We start from the raw sequence: 17,358 nt of genomic DNA, 5'->3' as shown, positions 1-17,358 counted from the left end.
AAATATAAATAACAGACATTTTTTCCGCACCTATAAGAGAAAAGAGGCAATAGACTTGAAGTTTAGGCGGGAAGAAAGTAAAGTAAATGGACATTTATTCCATTCTTATTTATATGCAAATTTAGGTTGAAGCTTAAATAACCCTATTATTTTTTCCCAAATTCAATCACAAATCTTAATTACTCAAAAAATAAAATGTATACATATATACATTTAAGTCATGGAATGGTGTTTAGACTTAAGATCTCAACCTTTTAGCTCTATTTCAAAATATTTTTAGACTTCATTTTAGAACTCACTGTTTCTCGCTAACCCTGGTCCATCTTATTAGTTTTGATTAGTTTTTCTAAACTTGTGAACCTAGAATACTCTCCTATTATAGTATTACAGCAGGTCCTGAAAAGATGACTATTTTTTTCCAGTCTCCACCCTGAAAAAAGTGCAAAACATTTCATTTTTTCCCCCCATCCCTATTATATTGTAGAATAAATTAACTAGGCATGCACATTATATCGGTATTAATATCGGTATCATCCAGTGTTAGTTCTTTTTAAGTACATGTATACAATTTATAAGTACATTTTTTTTATTATATTTTAAAACTTAAGATTTTAAAGAAATACATCTTCAAAGTTTTTTTAATTTGGGCCAAATGCTTTATCTGATGTTGGAGTCTCAGTGTTTATCATTATTTGTGTCCGATCTTATCTTCTTTCATTCTCTTATTCTGATATTATCTGTTCCCATTCATACACAGTCTTATAAAACACTCTTGGGTCCTGAATTTATTTAAACTTTCAGTTTTGGATTGTATGTTCTATAATTTAATTATCTAAACCCCTACTGTGCAACCTATACATTTGTTTTATGTTTTTTTCAGATCACTATGCCGTCCGCCTGTGACTCTCTGATTGAAGACATTGAGGACATGGTGTCTCTTAATGACCCCACTCCTCATGACAGACAGTCTGCAAGGAAGAGTATTATACCAAGGTCCAGAAAGAAGAAGGAGCTTCTGAGCTCCGAAGAGCTTCAAGCAGACAGGTACTTTGTTAGCTTAGACATCCATTACAGGTTTGATCCTTTTAAACTGAAACTTTGGTTGAACCGGATGAGCTTAAGAAACAACAAAGGCTGAATCTCATCCTACTAATTGCGTCAGTCTGATGGACAATGATGCTACGTTCACACCGGATGCGCTTTGGGCAGCAAAGAAGAGCCTGCTGCTTCATTTTTGATACTTGTACCCAGTAAGGTCAGAGCATCAAAGATGTTCCTGAAGCGCGTCCAGTAAAGTGTGTCCAGATGCGTCTGATGCTTCTGCTGCTTCTGTCTTCAATGGCAGAGAGCGGCTTTGCTATATTTGCTGTTATAAGTGTTAAGTAGTTTTAATATGTTTTTAAGTGAGAAAGTCCACTTCTAAACTTCATCTATGCAGTCCGTTCATCAAGATTATGATCCTCCCTTAAAATATAATTTTGCTGTTGAAGATCCCCCTATACCTACAGTGCGTTGTCACTGGGAATCCCCGCAGCAGCTGTATCAGGGCTTTTGTTGTCTCTCCTCTAATAATCTAACATATTTTGGCAGCAGGTTTCAACTTTTTAAGTTAATTTAGGCGTTAATAAACTGTTTCAGGGCAGTGATCATATCTGCATCAGCAGTGCTGTTTCCGTCTCCCTGCCGGCTCCCAGATCAGCTTCTCTGATTGGTTGATGTGTCGGTTGAGCAGCAAAAGTTAAATTTTTCCAATTCCAGCAGCTGCTGCTTGTGAATCGCATCAGGTGCTTCAGCCGCTCAGAAGATCATGAAGCGCTGCTCAGATTCATCAAGATGCGCTGCAGGACCCATTGATGCGCGTCAACCATAGACTTTGCATGTAAACCAGCTGTTTTTGCTGCTTCAATCACAAAGAGTTGCTAATAGGTCCTGAAAAAACAGAAACTCTGAAATGAAACATCTTCATGCGTGTGGTTAGTGCAAAAGAAAATCAAAATAAGAGATATTGGTTTAAAATAATAAGAGTTTGTTTTTTTTGGCTATAGCTTTTAGCCCTAATTTACAGGGTTTTTACATAGTTTTTTTTTCATTCTGTTTTATTTTGTCTGAAATATAATTAAACTAGGTGAGATGGCTGATATCAGAGTAACTAAAACCCACACAGAAAAGCTGGTTGTGGAGCTGCGAGGCAACGGTGCTCTAATCACTGTGTCCGCCACTAGGCAGGAATAAACACAAAGCAGCAAAGATCACAAGCTGCTGTAAAAAGAAACTGAAAATTATTCTCACCACTCTACCAAATCATAAGCTTACTGGAGCACGATAAAGACAATAAAACTCCTGGATGGGTGGCTTATTCTATTTCTGTTTGTAGAGCTTCTTCATCCTCATCACCTCTGTTGAAAATCATGCGGCATTTTTACGATTTACCATCTAGATGTTCAGAAAGGCATCACACCTTTCCGCCATGACCGCTCACATAAAAGAACTGCCTCTTTGTCTTCAGTGACCTTTCATGGAACCCAGATAAAATGTGTAACAGTGTAGATTTGGGCTGGTTTCCAAATAGTACCAAAATGATTTACTCTGTAAAGTTGAAAGTGGAGTATTCAGTCTCTTTGGTAGTTGTCTTTAGTTGTTTTTTGGCAGAAGAGGCCCCATCTGAATGAGACTGATCCAGAAGGAGACGTACCTATAACGCTTGTGAGCAGCGTGAAGCAAGAACTCTTCTACAACTGCTGGTTGATCATTGTGTTGATGTTGCACATCAGAAAACAGTAGAGTAGCAGCAGCAGCTGACATAGCGCCACACTGGACTCAAAGCAGAATGGATTCTCTGTTTCTACTTTTCCTTCAGACTTTGTAGCCTTGATTTCAAAACAAAATCAACACTTTTATGAATATACTCAGATAACGCCCTCTTTGAATAACAAGCTTCATTTGTAACTACCTTTTTAGCTTAGCCTCCTTATGAATAGACTGTCCTCATCTGTCATGTCAGCAGATTGTGAAGCTTACCTTCCCAGAGTAAGAGAAGATTTTAAGGTTCAAGAGAGCTTTGCTGTCTATTTTGAGTTGATTACCTTAAACTATAGGTTTCCGTTATTTATTATTATTATTTACAATATTCATTTTTCAAGACGCTGAATTTTGTAAGTTGCAATCATCATTTACAAGAAATAAAGTTTAGAAATATTTACATGTCTTCTTTTGTTTTGTCCCTTACTGAACGGATGTAATGAATGAACTTATGATGCAGGGCTGCCATACTGATTTGATATTTAATACTTTGTTAATAATTTGTGTCTTTTTTCCAGTTTTATCCCTGGTACCCAGAAGATCTGGATGAAAACGTGGGGCTGCAGTCATAACAACTCAGATGGAGAGTACATGGCCGGACAGCTGGCTGCCAGCGGATATAAGATGACCGGTAAGAACTGTGGTGTCATCAGGAGATATGATGGAAAACAATACTGACAAATTCATACAAAAGGATGGATTTGTATTTGCACCAAGCAGAAAAATAATATAAAATAGTGTAATTTTCACTTTCTATGTAAGGCTCACACTCATTGAAAAACATGACAATAACATTAATAAACACAAGAGGGCAGTGTTGTGCTGTTTGTGAGCAGGCTGTGTTGTTTTTTTCTGAATAAAACCGCCAGGATTTTTAGTTTGGTGGCAATTTAATTATTATTTTAAGCCTCATAGAATTTTTTTTACTTAAATAAAGATATTTTATTTTTTTATTAATGATCGTTGTTGTAGTGCAAATGCTTGAACAGAACAACTTGGCCAGATTGCAAATGCTTAAAACAATTTTCCTATGAAACGCTTCCTTTCTTTCTAAGATTTGCATGGTTTTTGCACAGAGACCAGACATTCATCTGGTTTTATTTATTCACTCGGTTATGTGTGATTAGTTGTGTAACCGGTATAACAATGGTTTTTGTGAGCAGGAGCACATATGTGTGTTATTTTTTAGAGACTGAGACAAAGAGCAAAAGGAGTCTCTCCCTCAGGCGTTTTTCTCTACATGGGGTCTCCCCAGCCAATGAAGAGACATTAATCACATATTTCAAAAAATGCAAATGTGCCCATTCATTCACATGCATGCAGTCTGTATCCACAATGCCCTCCTTAGCACGAACCAACATGTTTTGTTTCCCTCGTCTGGTCATTTAAACCTCTGATCTCTCCATCTTTTCCACCTTCCTTTGTTTTACTTTTTTCTTTGTCCCATGAGTTTTTCTGTGTTACAATGCATCTCTTAACTTAATTCCTCCTCACTGCGTCGTCTCTTACCTGCCCTGGAAAGCAAATCTTTTGTCCAACCATCTGCTGGGGATTTCCTTGCACTGTTTGTCTGTTTAAAAGTGGAATTTAAAACTTGAGGAGGTTGTTTTTTTCTATATATCTGTTCTCTGTTGCTAGGTGCATGAACTGTGTTTTTTAATTTAATCAGAGTATACATGTCTTAAGGTTCAGTGCAAATAAAGATCCAGGTGTATTATAGATAAGGTTAGTTTGCAGTTACAAAATGAGATTTTCTTATCTCTGTATTAAGTTAGTTTCTGCTCAATCCTCTGATTTGAAACAGAACTCTGCAGTAATCACCCAATTACAGTGGTCCCTAAGAGTGTTCAGCATTTGTTTTAGATCAAAGCCTTAAATTATTTTCAATTTGCACTCGGGGGGAAGGTTCCTTTTTTCAGTACTTAATTCATAACACAGATATCTGTGCAGAACGAAAAGCACTGTGGGTCTGTAATGAAGTGATAAAGATAAAAGCAAGGGCTGTTGCGTATCTCGGCGTGGTGTCCAATATGTCCCCAGAAAAAAAAAATATAAAACCGGACACATTCAGGGCAAGGAATTCGATTGCACACATAAACAGTCTTCGTTTGGTTGAATTCAAACCAAACAAAAGAACCTGAGAAGATGGATCCTTAATTTCAGGAAGCCAATCATCTAACAGTATTAACAAAACCAAAAGAAGTAGAATAAAGTGGAACGTCCCAAAGTGTAAATAGATTCCTTTAGTTGAACAGCTCAGCATGGAGGTGAGAGAACATTGCTCTCTAGACATGCTGTGCAAAGCATAGGAACAAGTTAAACAATAATAGTAATTCCTAGTATCTGCAGGATTTATTCAAACATTTGCATAAAATCATAGCAGAGAAGCATCTGTGCTTACATAAGTTCTGTTGGTAATGTGACAAACATACAAGTTTTTTTTCTTTTCTGACATCAAAAAATTAAAAATAATTAGATGCAGCCTTCTGAGCATTTAGAAATTCAGTTCTTCATCTGGAGAGGCAACCATTATTGCATAAATGTCGAGACCTGGCTTCTTACCCACTGCTTGTCAGTCAATCCAAAAAAAAAAATACAACACAAAAACTGAGGTTTGTGGTTTTAATAAGACAACAGCTGAGAAGGTGAAATATTTTTATCTCCCGGTGTAACTCGGATAATCCTACAAAAACATAAAGACTTTGTTAGTTCTGCTGATAGCTTTCCATTTGCTTAGATTCATTTTTTTGCAAACACCTCCAAAGGTTGGATCAGATGCCTTTTATTAAAACGCCAGTAAAGACACACTTCATGTAACAATCAACCAAAAGTTTCTCTGTCTTAAAATCATTAACTAAAAGTTGATGCTTTTTGTTTTTCTTGTCCCCTTACCCCCGACCCTCCTCACTGAATGTTAGACTTTCAATGCTCTCTACATTAACTATCCTAGAATAATACCCAAAGGGGCAGTTAATCATCTTCATCACACAGAAACGTAGAGACGAACCTGAAGCTACCTGGAAACAAGTTGGTTTTGAAGCCCAGGGCTCCTGTTACTAATCATTGCTGTGGTTGGAGAACATTTTGACCTCAGATTCGTTCTGGGAAACCAATGTTTTGTAACTGACTGTTTTTACACACAATTCATTGAAGAAAGTTGATTAGTAGCAGGTATCTTTTAGATAAAAAAAAAAAAAAAAAAATCTGGGCATATTTGTGCATTAAGTGCACATTTTTGCATGCTTGACCTCTGCCTAAAATTAATTTTAGTTGATCCACATGAAAGGGGGTGTTTTCATGTTTTACTCCATCCTTCTGCATTAACTTTAAGCTTGTAATCTAATCTTGTGCAGCATTAAAGGTTACACTTGCTGCTGAGGGAGACTCTTAACGATAGTACTGTATATTGTGTCTAGCAGAAAAGGTGTGGAGTTGTTGACCAGATTGAGTATTAATAAAAAAATGTTTTTTTTTTTTCTCCGATTATAGTTAGTTTTGCCTGCAGTAATGGAAAAGAATAAAAATCCTGACTCAAAAGCAGACCTTACCGTATTTTCTGCTTCAATCTGTGTCGTTTTGCTGATTTTTAACGAGGAGCTTGAGGACAAAGACGCTGCCACTGCACTGAAAACATGACATCATCTCTTCCTTTCTCTCCTTCTTTATGCCTGTTTCCTCTCTTTCACATCCTTGCCCTCTCTTGTCTCCCTTTCATACTCTACTCTAAATCTTTCTTTCTCAAACTATGACATCACCTGGTGTGTTGCATAGTAGTAGTTCATAGGACAGCCTGTAGGGGGCAGGCTAGGCCCACAGAGGAGATTTTTCTCAAAGAAAACATCTCTGCAGTATCAGGATGAGGTCATACCTCTAAAAACACCTCCTATTCATATTTTTAGGATTTTGAACTGGAATTTTTTTGCAATGCTTTTATGTAATGTATAAAATAGAGCCCCTTTTGGTGATTATTTGATTTAGAAAATGAATGTGGTTTAATTATAAATAAAGGGCCTTTAAAAAAATATCAATTTACCCCTAATTCTTCACTCATACATTCTGGCTCATGGGTCCTTTTTCTTATTAAATGTATTTCCTTTTTCAGCTGCTTGTGCTTTAACACTGTGTGTATTTATTCAGTGTCTACTACCCAGGATGAGCTTAATTATCAAAGGGATCCACCTGTAACTTTGCCCCCTCTGCACGTGGGAGCATGTTGTTCCCATGTTGATCCAAGGAGGGCACTGTTTACCCATTATGATACAACAGCATGAACAACCCTCATTTGACTAGCAGATCAATGTGCCAAATTGTGACTTCATAGAAAAGCATGAACACAGACACACGCATACATACACACAAACCCCCACCCTTCACGGAAAGTCACACTAAGATATTTTGATTGTTTTTGGCCGGTCCCTCTCCCCTCCTCTCTGCACAATCAGCCGCACACGCAGCTCTTCAGTTAGGATTTTACATACCAGTTAGGCAAAATGAGTCCCTGGTACACAATGTCAGCCAAATGAGGCGTTCACAGTTCCTGGTTTGGATGCAGGCAGTTAGAGGATCTGGCTTTCACTGAGAGGGAAGGAGTTGTTTAGATAAGAACAACCTGGAAACTGATCTCCATATGTGATGGACGCTGCTGATCTTCATGTTTTTTCTAGTCTAGAGCATTTTTAGGGAAATAAAGAATCCTATACATGTGAAAGATGCTTAAAAGATCATAATTTACTTTAATCTACTTGCATTAAAGCAATAGAAAACTTTATTATCAGCTTATATTTACTGAAACCTGATGTAGATATTGGAGCTAAAACTCTCGTGTTTGTTCTATACGGACCTCAAGCTGCACTTGCTTACAGCTCTGCAGCTCCGTGAAGTTGTGTGACATCACCGTAGAGTATTTTCACTCCGAGTGTGTGTACCTTGCATGCGTGCCGTCTCATTCATAAAACGACTCTTTCTAAATGATGGGATTGGCTGCCTGAGCACGGCGCAGCCCCAACACGCCGCGGCGTTGTAGCCAATGAAAACATACTATGCTGTGTCTGACTCCACCTCTCATACATACCCGCACACATCAGCTCTCTCTGCCCGATCACACACGCTTTCGCTCCTCTCGCACACAGTCGACGGCGTAATGAGAATTAGAGTTGCAGAGGGGGAATCGTGTGAGAGACGGTTCCGTTTTTCGACAGTCCCCGTTCTGCAAGATTACACTGATCGCCTGGTGTCTTTAAGAAAGACACTCTGTGCCCCCTTGTCTTTCCTCTGCAGTGTAAGATTCAGTGTCAAGGCTGTCGAGCCTCGGCTAAATTGGAGCAGGAGATGTGAAAGGATGAAGGAGAAATCCATCTAGGGAGGGAAGAGGGGAAACAAATCTGTTTTGGACTGTAGGATCATGTAGTAGTGTTAAAAAAGTAATGGAAAAGCAGGCTGGGAGTGAAGGAGTCTGACCAATGATGTTCTTCTAGAGCAAAACTGGAAGGGGAGAAAAATAGTGTAATCAGACCATGAGACTGAGAATACATGGGGCTGGATATTTGTGAAGGGAAAGGGAAATTTCTTTACAGCTTTCTGGTTATTTATCTGATAAAACATGAATAAATAAAATGTTGCCTGGATTAAAATTCAACCTCCTGGAGTTTGTATGTAGTAGAACTACATTACACCTCAGTTACAGCTGTTAGCCTCTATGGCTTTGTTTTCATAAACGATGCATATAGACAGGATGGAGGCCAACTGTGAACTTTGAATTCTCCATCAGTTTCATGATAACTTTGACTTGGCCCTTTTATTTCAGGACATGCTTTGAACTCATCCTCTCTGTGTTGGATGTTGTCCTGCTGAAAGGTGAAGCTCGTCTCAGTCCCAAGTATTTAACAACCCTAAAAAGTTTTTCTACCAGGATTTTCCTGTTTAGCACCCTTCATCACCCTTTTAAAAGGGCTAAGAGTAGATTCATTAGAAAAGAAAAATCAAGAAAAAGACAAGAGAATCAGAAACTGAAAGAAAGACAGAAGTATAGACGGGTTGCTGAGTTCAGAGAAAGAGATTGCATATTTGTACAGGAGTGACCCATGGTTTCAGCACCACTCTACTGTAGCTTTCCCATCCCTGTTAAGATAAAAAAGTAACCACAGCATTATACCCTCAGTGCTATGTTTCACCATTGAGCCGGTGTGTTCAGGGAAAGCTGGAACGTTAGCTTTAGCTTATAGTTTGACATGTAGATCAAAGAGCTCAGAAGTTGACCTCATCTGAGTAGTAGTTTGTTCTTCCACCTGTTTGCTGCATTATTTGATTGCTGGTGTCTTGCAACAGTAGCTTTTGTTTTATCCTTTACATTAGGGGCCACAGTTAAAGGGATGCAAAGCTAATGACAGTGGACAAACTCTCTACCATAACATTTAGATTTCTGTAAATCACAGAATGACCATGAGCCTCTAGGCTGTTTGTGTATCTCTTCAGTTTGGTGGACAATCAGTTCTTGGTAGCTTAGTAATTGTCCAATGTCCTTTTTTCATCAGATCCAAAGCAAGAATGCTGATAATCCGGATAAATTAGTTTTTTTTTTTTATATCCTAACAAGAGAAAGTACTCTGAGGATTCTTCACTAAATGAGATGATTAACAATTACTTTTCAGCATGCAACTGTCAGTAGTAGGGACATAAAAAAATAAGGCTTTCATTTTAAGAAAGACAATCTTTTTAGTTTTATGAACTTTTCTTACATGGATTAAAATATTTTAGTCAAGTAAACTGTTGGAGGAATAATCTCATTAACTAGTTTTTATTATTCCAATTCTGTTTTCCAAACCTCAGGTACTGGAGCCAAAATGGGATTATTTCCATCCATAAATTAGTATTCCAGTCCTCCCATGGTCCACTCATTTGTTTACTGGAGCTTTAGTGCCTTTAAAGAAGGCAAAAGATAAACGATGTGCTGTGGAGGAAAGACTCCTTTCTTTCCCTGTCTCGGTGAGAAACGCATTTCCGATTTACTTTGGAAGCGCCCTACTGAGAGACCCTCCAGTCTCACAGGAATACAGTATTACATTCCTCAGGGGTTGCAAATTCCCTAAAGGGATATAATGGGAGAATTATGGGAGGGTGATGAGTAATGGGACAAGTCAAGAGCTGAGAGAATGGTGGTGGAGATAGCCGGAGAAAGGAAAGGACAGAAAGTATTAGAGGTCTGAAGATGAGCTTTGTTATGCTGATATCAATATTATTAGATGAAAAATGAAAAAAATACTTAATGAATTCAAACGTAACCTTAGTGCATAAAGTTAAAAATTACATCCAAAGACAATGGATATGTTACAGGTCCCACTTTAAGATCCCTGCTTTCATTTAGTCTTATTTGTGATGCCACTTCTCTACTATAGATATTAAAATATTGTTCTAATCCTGTTAGAGAATATGAAATCTGACAGATTATAACCTTTGTTCAAGGCATAAGAACTCTAAGCAATGGTAGATTTTATTTATTGAATATATTTGTCTGCTTGACAGTGTTTCAGATCAGTGCATTATTCATACAAAGCTTTGATAATTCGGTCATTTATCTATTAAAGTTCCTGCTAGAAAAAATACTTAACTCAATCTGTTTTTATAAATCGGCAGCATCTTTTGGGCATTAAAAAGCTCCAATATAGCAGTGATGTTCCTCATCTCTGTAATCTGTGCAGTTTGTTTTAAAGACATAACGCAGGTTACTGAAAGTTGAAATAAACCATCTACAGTTTCTCTGTGTGTTTTCCCTCCTAATGTTTGTTTGCATGTTTTTATTTCTTAGAGGAAAAATCTGGAGCATTTTTGTTTCCAGATGAATGTTTTACAGCAGCTGTAGTCATTTTTATGAAATGTCAGGCCTTGGTCTGTTTAACACAGCGGCGTCAGGTTTCTTTTTGTTCTTCCTAAAGAGTTAAAGAGTTGTTTTTATTTGATTAACAGAGAAGCTGGCCACTCTAATCAGGTTCTGTGGCGTTTGACGTCTCATTGGTTCCTTTTTTTTTTTTTTTGGTCTATGAATAATTATCCTGTCCAGCATATTTGAAGCTGAAAGACACGTTTTAGCCCCCCTGTTAATTTTTTCTTCACCTCTGATTTCCCTGTCATTCCAGCTCAACACAGAAAACAAATGTAATTCTCTCCATGAAGAGGAAATTAAAGCTTAAAAGACATTTGTAATTAATGTGGGAATGAAGGCTGCTGGCTTGGTAGGGAAAATAATGTGGGTCACATTGGATTTAAATGAAGGAAAGTGATATTTATGCATTCAGGGACATGTTGTAAATGACTTTTTAAAGCCTCCTGTCCTCAAGGTTTTTCCTCCCTCCCTGTCTGTGGTTTGGCTCTTCTTGTTTGGAGTATGACCTCTCCTTTCTGTTTGGGCGTTCAACGTTCAGCCATCAGTGCCTCCGCTCACTGACCACCTGCTGGAATGGAAAGCACGATGACCGGAATGGCTGCGTAGGGATGTTCATTTAAGCCCACCTGCTGAAATAAAAGCATTCGCTGCCTCAGTGTGAGGACCAAAGTGCGAAACGAGGTGTTTGTGCATGGTTTGAATTTCTACAGCGTGAGATTTAGTCAGCATTTGAAATAAAGGAATGACTAATTAGGGTTAAAGTCCCAGAGGTCCTTGAACACATCGTTATCTCTGTGTATATTAGTCTTAAAGGTATGTTAAAAATAAATAAACACACAATATACAGTATAACCCACAGCATCAGCAGTAGTTTTAGGTTGGATCGGGCTCTTATTATATCTTTTGTAAATTTGTTGCTACAGTGGTTCGGTACCTGAAAGTCGATTTCACTGATTAAAGAAATTGGCGAGAAACTTTAGTACCCAAATTAAAGGAATAGTACACCCAAAACATGATTAGCCTTCATTTTCTACTCACCCCCATGCTGAACATAGGAAATCCTATACACTACTGTTTATGCTCTAAAAACATTCTAAATGACTTCGTTTCGAGTAAATTCTGGACGCTACCCACTCAGGACACTAGGAATACATTGGACGAGCAGTATGGAGGAATATTGACACGTTTTTTGTGGACTTTTATGGACCTTTCTGTCTCGGTCACCATAGACCTCCATTATTTGAATGTCAGCAGACAGCAAGAAGCCTCCCAGATCTCCAGATGCATTTGAGATATCAAAAAAGTACTCCAGAGTGTTGTTCAGCTTGGGGGTGAGTAGAAAATGAAGCCTAATCATGTTTTGGGTGTACTATTCCTTTAAGTTAGAATGATGACTCAGAAAGACCTGATTTTAAACAATTTTAATAACTATTGTGGCAGTTTTATGTTTTAAGAGATAGTGATGGAAAGTTAAGCTTGGTTCATGCTTGTCTGTGAGGTCCTTGTGCCCAAATCACATCATTCTGGGCTCCCCCTCCTCCTCGTGAGGCGGCAACATGGATAGACTTGATAGAACCGCGCAGATTTGGACAGAATTGCGTGGCAGACTTTCAGTGTGATCGTGCGTCATTTAGTCTACAGGGGGTTATGAGGGGCGATCAGCCTCTCACGACCACCTACCGATCAGGAATTGTGAGTCCCAGTCGTGGGCAAATCGCTCACTGGGCATGTGCAAACAAGGATTCTTCTTTTTCTTCTTCCTCTCAGATGTAAACAGAGAAGCATGGCGGGGGTGCAATAAGTGAAATAGAGTTCTGTCTGTAACATTGACGGACTTTAGTAGCCACGTTTGTTCAGCCATGTCTTCGTCCAAATACGTTACAAATTTGCACAAATTGCAAAGTCAGTGTGTTTCACTCTAGTGAGCTTCATTTTCGCCTTCTCTTTGTTCGGCTTCTGGATAGACGAGTCAGAGCAGCTCCATCTCACTGCGGAGCTGAGCCCGACGTGTTACGTACAGTGTGAGCAGATAGATCGTATCAGAGCGTTGTGCTGCATTTGCATCGTGAGCTGTGAGCAGTAGTTGCGTGCAACGATTGAAAAAAATTGCACAGTATACACCCGGCTTTGTGCATTTTATTTAAGAAATAACAGTAGTAGCAAAGTTGCTCAAGGAGCAAAAGGATAAAAAGAGACTGGAGGAAAAAAAAAACATGAATCGATACGTGTCTATTATTATTATTTACACCCCTAGCACCAACTATAAACTTGTACAGTGCTTCTATGGGGAACCCGATGTTCGAGTGTGTCTCAGCCTTTATGTTGTGATTTTCACTGATCTTCAGGCTGCATGTAGAAATGATTGATAAAGGGTTTAACTTAATGAAAAAAAAAAAAAAACATATTATTTTTTTTTTACATTCTGCATGAAGACGTTTATGATACAAAGGTCGCACATAACCTTTGGATTAAATGTTGCTATGTAAGCGGCCTGTCTTTGTAAGAAATTGCACACATTTTTGCTTAATCTTAATGTAAATGAATGAATAAGCCATATTATAGGTCTACACTCAACAGCCGAGATATAAAATGTATTTATTAACTGTATAAATAAGCAGGGATTTTTCTGTGAATCATGGCTATCCAATTATTCTTTAGAAACAAGCTGAAAACCTAGAATATAAGAAACTTTTGCAGAAAGACATTTTCTGAGATTATAATTATGTGGTCCTTTAATGGATCAGACTATTACTAGTGTAGGGACTGTCTTGTCCAAAACCCACAGAAGTAATAAATGAATGTCATGCTTGACCACTTTCCAGGTGGGTCTTACTTTTCTTTCAGGCTGTGAACTTCTCTTCAACCTTGCTCTCCACTCATCCTGTGGTTCCATTGGCAACATAAATCAATACGGAGTGAAGTTAGCAGCATAAATACAAGTAATGTTTCGCCTTGAAAGAGATCGATCGCAACGCATTGATTAAGCATCAAACATGGCCGCTGGTAATTTCCTGTTGTGCTGCATGTGACTGTGTTGGAAGGTGAGTGATTGAGTTTAGTGTTGTAGTCTTAGGACAGCGGTAAACAAGATGGGAATAACAAATTAAAAGGCTTTTAAATAAACTTTGGGTTCGCCTGAAGGGGAAGATTTTTCTGTTTAGTGTTATTTTAGTTATTTATTCTGGGCTGTTGATGTAGTGTGAATTATTTTTATTTTTTTTCACCCTTCCAGAAGCTGATCAAACTATCCGGCTCATTGAAGCACGCACATAGGGAGAAGTGTGTGAAGTTTCTTGATAATCAGTTGCTTTCCACATGGCAGACAGATGGCTCTTCTAATCTCTCAGGCAGACACTGTCATTCCAGATCTGATGATTGCTGTGCCTTTGCAAATGTTTGTGTATCTATCCTTCTATGGTTTTCCTCAGTTGAACTCAATAAATCTATCTGCACAGAGCTCCATGCGCGGCTGTGTGGTCTTCAGCTGTTTGATGCTACTCATTTTACAGTTTTAGTTGGAGTGCTTCCATGCCCTTGTCATTAGTCCTGATATATGATTGGTAGTTTAGCATAAATATTATGACATGTTTCCTTACCCAAACTTTGACTTTTCTTTGGTCTTATTTCAGTCATGCCTCGATTGGCTGAGTTAATAATGAGGTTGTTAAATATTTGTTTCTTTTTATCACAAACTGTACACATTGGAGAGAGGAAAAAAGGCCAACGCTTAAAGGTTGTTTATAGCTTTTCTCAATTTGGTGATAATTCATAATAGTGAGTTTTCAATTTAATGCATATGTGCATCTGTTTTTCTCTGGGAATATACATTTACAGCGCGGGACCCAGAAATTACAAGGAAGTTGACATTTATTCAATTTATAATGAAAGAAATGAGAAGTTTGGATGAAATAAACTGATTTTATAATTATTCTCCAATAATCTGCTTTATTCTCTTTTAATTATTCCAGTTTTTATTCCAACAATTGTTTTCTTAGCAGCCAAATCTGAGCCTCTTACACCTTTTATAATCACATTCCAGCATTTACTCTGCAGGTTGAATAACATAGCTTCAAATTTTTTGCAATACAATCAGTTTGAATGTTTTCTAAAATTTTACCAACATTCACACTAATAATGAGGAATCTACACACAATCTTTACACGATTATATCCTGAACTGTGATTGGAGTCAATGTAGGATGTGGTTCATGGTAGATAAGGTTTATTTACAATGTTCCATCAAAGAAAAATGAAAAAGAGAAATTTGCAATCCCTCTTGTTTTGGTAGTACCTGGGTTTTCATTGCAGTAAATGCCAACCCTTCTTTCATCACTTGCATTGTATAAAACGAAATCCTAATAATAATAATAATAATTTTGAAGTCCAGTCATGTCGAGCTGTTGGATCCAGCTTTAAGCATCAATAATGGCTTCATGTAGCAGAGGAACTGTGAAGAAAACAACAGGATTCCTGTTGTGACCATGAAGCCTGAGTGACAAAATGACGGTTGGCACATGCTGATAATTACATATTATGCAAAGAAAACACATGATGCTCAACAATCACGTGTGTAACATAATTTTTTTTAGATGTGAAAGCAACAGCACGTTGTGCCAGCATCTCATGACATCAGGAGTATTGATACGTTGGCAGTGTGACTACCTGTCGGGGTGTATTGTAATTCCCAGGCAGCACGGCTGTCTCGGCTTGATTTAGTTTCTCTGACCTGATATCTGATTAACGAGACTCAGACGTGTGTAGGAGCTGGATTAGCATATAAAAAGACAGTGACAGGACATCAGATAATTCTGACGCCATCTGTTTTTAATGGAATCGGTTAGAGGGAGAGAAGTGTGTGTGTGTTTAGTCATCTGTGTTTGGACCCCTCCTACAGCTCTGTTCTTCTCTCTATTGCCATTGCAAATGTTTTAGCCTATTTGTATTTTGCTCTGCAGATTTTCCCCTTTTTATTTTCTTTCTCTGAAAAAGCCCATCGACGTGGATTATATCAAAATTGCCCCATTATTAAACTGCTTTATTGATTAGGAGCCAAATTTCCCAGCATATCAATTTATGCCGACCCCACCTACTTATGCATGCTTGTTTGTGCTCACAATCATGCAGCACTAATGTAAAGGCGCTTTAGTGCTATTAAATTGCACCTGTTTCAAAGGATTATCCATTGGATGTCAGTTCTAAGCTTTTACAAATCAGATTTCAATAGATTCTGCAACCTTATAGTGCAGACATCAGCCTGGTTTGCAAACAGTACATAGAGTGCATGCATTCATTTAAGGCTGAGCCATTTAGAGGGCATCTGGAAATGCAACATGATGGATTAAGGAAAAAAAAACAAACATCTTTTTGCTTTTCGTTAGAGAGGAAAAGGGGAAAAACTTGGGCTTTAAAACCAAGCAGAAAACAAGTAATCTGGGACATGATGCTTAAATGTGGACTGCTTCAGTAGTTTGGTATATAGGTAATGGCCTTCAAGCTGCACTAGCACTTTGTTTAGTTTCTGTGCAGTGACTGTTACTGGCTTCACACTCTGAGTAGTCCACTTCGTCTTATGAAATGCTGACATCCACGTATTTTAAACTGTTCCGCTCTTTGCACACCAACAGCTCTCTATGAAATCAGAAGGAAGGTGTGCTGTAGCTTGGAAGTGTTTCTTTTAGATGTGGTGGTACTCCAAGAGGGAAAAAAAAAAGGGAACGCTGGATTTTGATTGAATGTTAATGATTTTATTGGACCCACCAATAAGGAGGATCAGAGAATTTAGAGGGGCATATTATAGTTGTGTCTCTGAACTCTGGAGGAGATGCATGGATTGGAAACTATTACAAAGTGTTTTTTTTTTGTTTTTTTAAGCTCCTCATGCATCGCTTACACAGTGTCTACTGTGTATCACCTCGTTAAGTTCCCACATGATTAATGTTTTATGAACCAGCTAGATCATTTTCCTTTTTTTTTCTCTGGAGGATATCATGTAAACATGTTTTTCTATGTGTTAAGCTTTCTAAAATGTTTTCTTGTCTTTCTCTGCCCTTTGTTTGCCTCCTAAGACTTTATTCCAGTTAGTTTACATTTAAATATAACCATTTGCTCTTACAATCCTGCTCTTTTGTTATTGTGACTTAATTTCTGCATCAGTTATTGATTAGAGCTGACAATGCTGCTTGATTATGGTGGTAAAATAACTTTTGCACAGACTTTTCTCTTCATCTTTTCCTCCGTTATCTCAGTTGGTTCGTCTATCGTCAATCATTGATGGGTGATATTAAAAGTGGGAGCATTGGATGAAGCACACATGAGCAGGCTTCAAATCTAACACGTAAACACTGTTTGTCTGCGCTAATGCAACAGAACAACTGTTTTCTGTGGTGCAAGAAATAAGGACTCTGCAAGTTTATTTGCATACAATTTGCATATGAACCCCAACTGACTGTTTTTGGAATGCCAAGAGGCTAAATTCAGTATTTATTACCCAGGCCATAAAACTACTTTTCACTTTTCTGCTGGCAATTTGCATCTAATTTGCATGTCCCATAGCTTGGTTCTGGGAATAAGGGGCCAGATGACCTAAATTGTTTCAATTTCACGTGGAAATAAAAACACAGAGGAAGGTCTAATTATTACTATTAATCAAATTAGGACGGTTTATGTGGAGTGTAAATCTGAACG

The 17,358-nt window shown here is 38.0% G+C and overlaps 1 protein-coding gene across 1 annotated transcript in view; it reads left to right on the top strand.

The window, feature by feature from the left end:
• Positions 1-17,358, top strand: part of cdkal1 (CDK5 regulatory subunit associated protein 1-like 1) — a 260,805-nt gene that overhangs the window by 967 nt on the left and 242,480 nt on the right. The window contains exons 2-3 of the mRNA XM_038275895.1: positions 881-1,044; positions 3,318-3,430. Of these exons, the coding sequence (XP_038131823.1) occupies positions 887-1,044; positions 3,318-3,430 (271 nt within the window). The 5' untranslated portion in view covers positions 881-886. The remainder of the gene's footprint in view (positions 1-880; positions 1,045-3,317; positions 3,431-17,358) is intronic.

This window comes from Cyprinodon tularosa, unplaced genomic scaffold (genome assembly GCF_016077235.1).
Source record: "Cyprinodon tularosa strain WSP-4 unplaced genomic scaffold, ASM1607723v1 ctg98, whole genome shotgun sequence".
Classification (NCBI taxonomy): Eukaryota; Metazoa; Chordata; class Actinopteri; order Cyprinodontiformes; family Cyprinodontidae; genus Cyprinodon; species Cyprinodon tularosa.
This window is presented reverse-complemented; position numbering and strand designations above follow the sequence as displayed.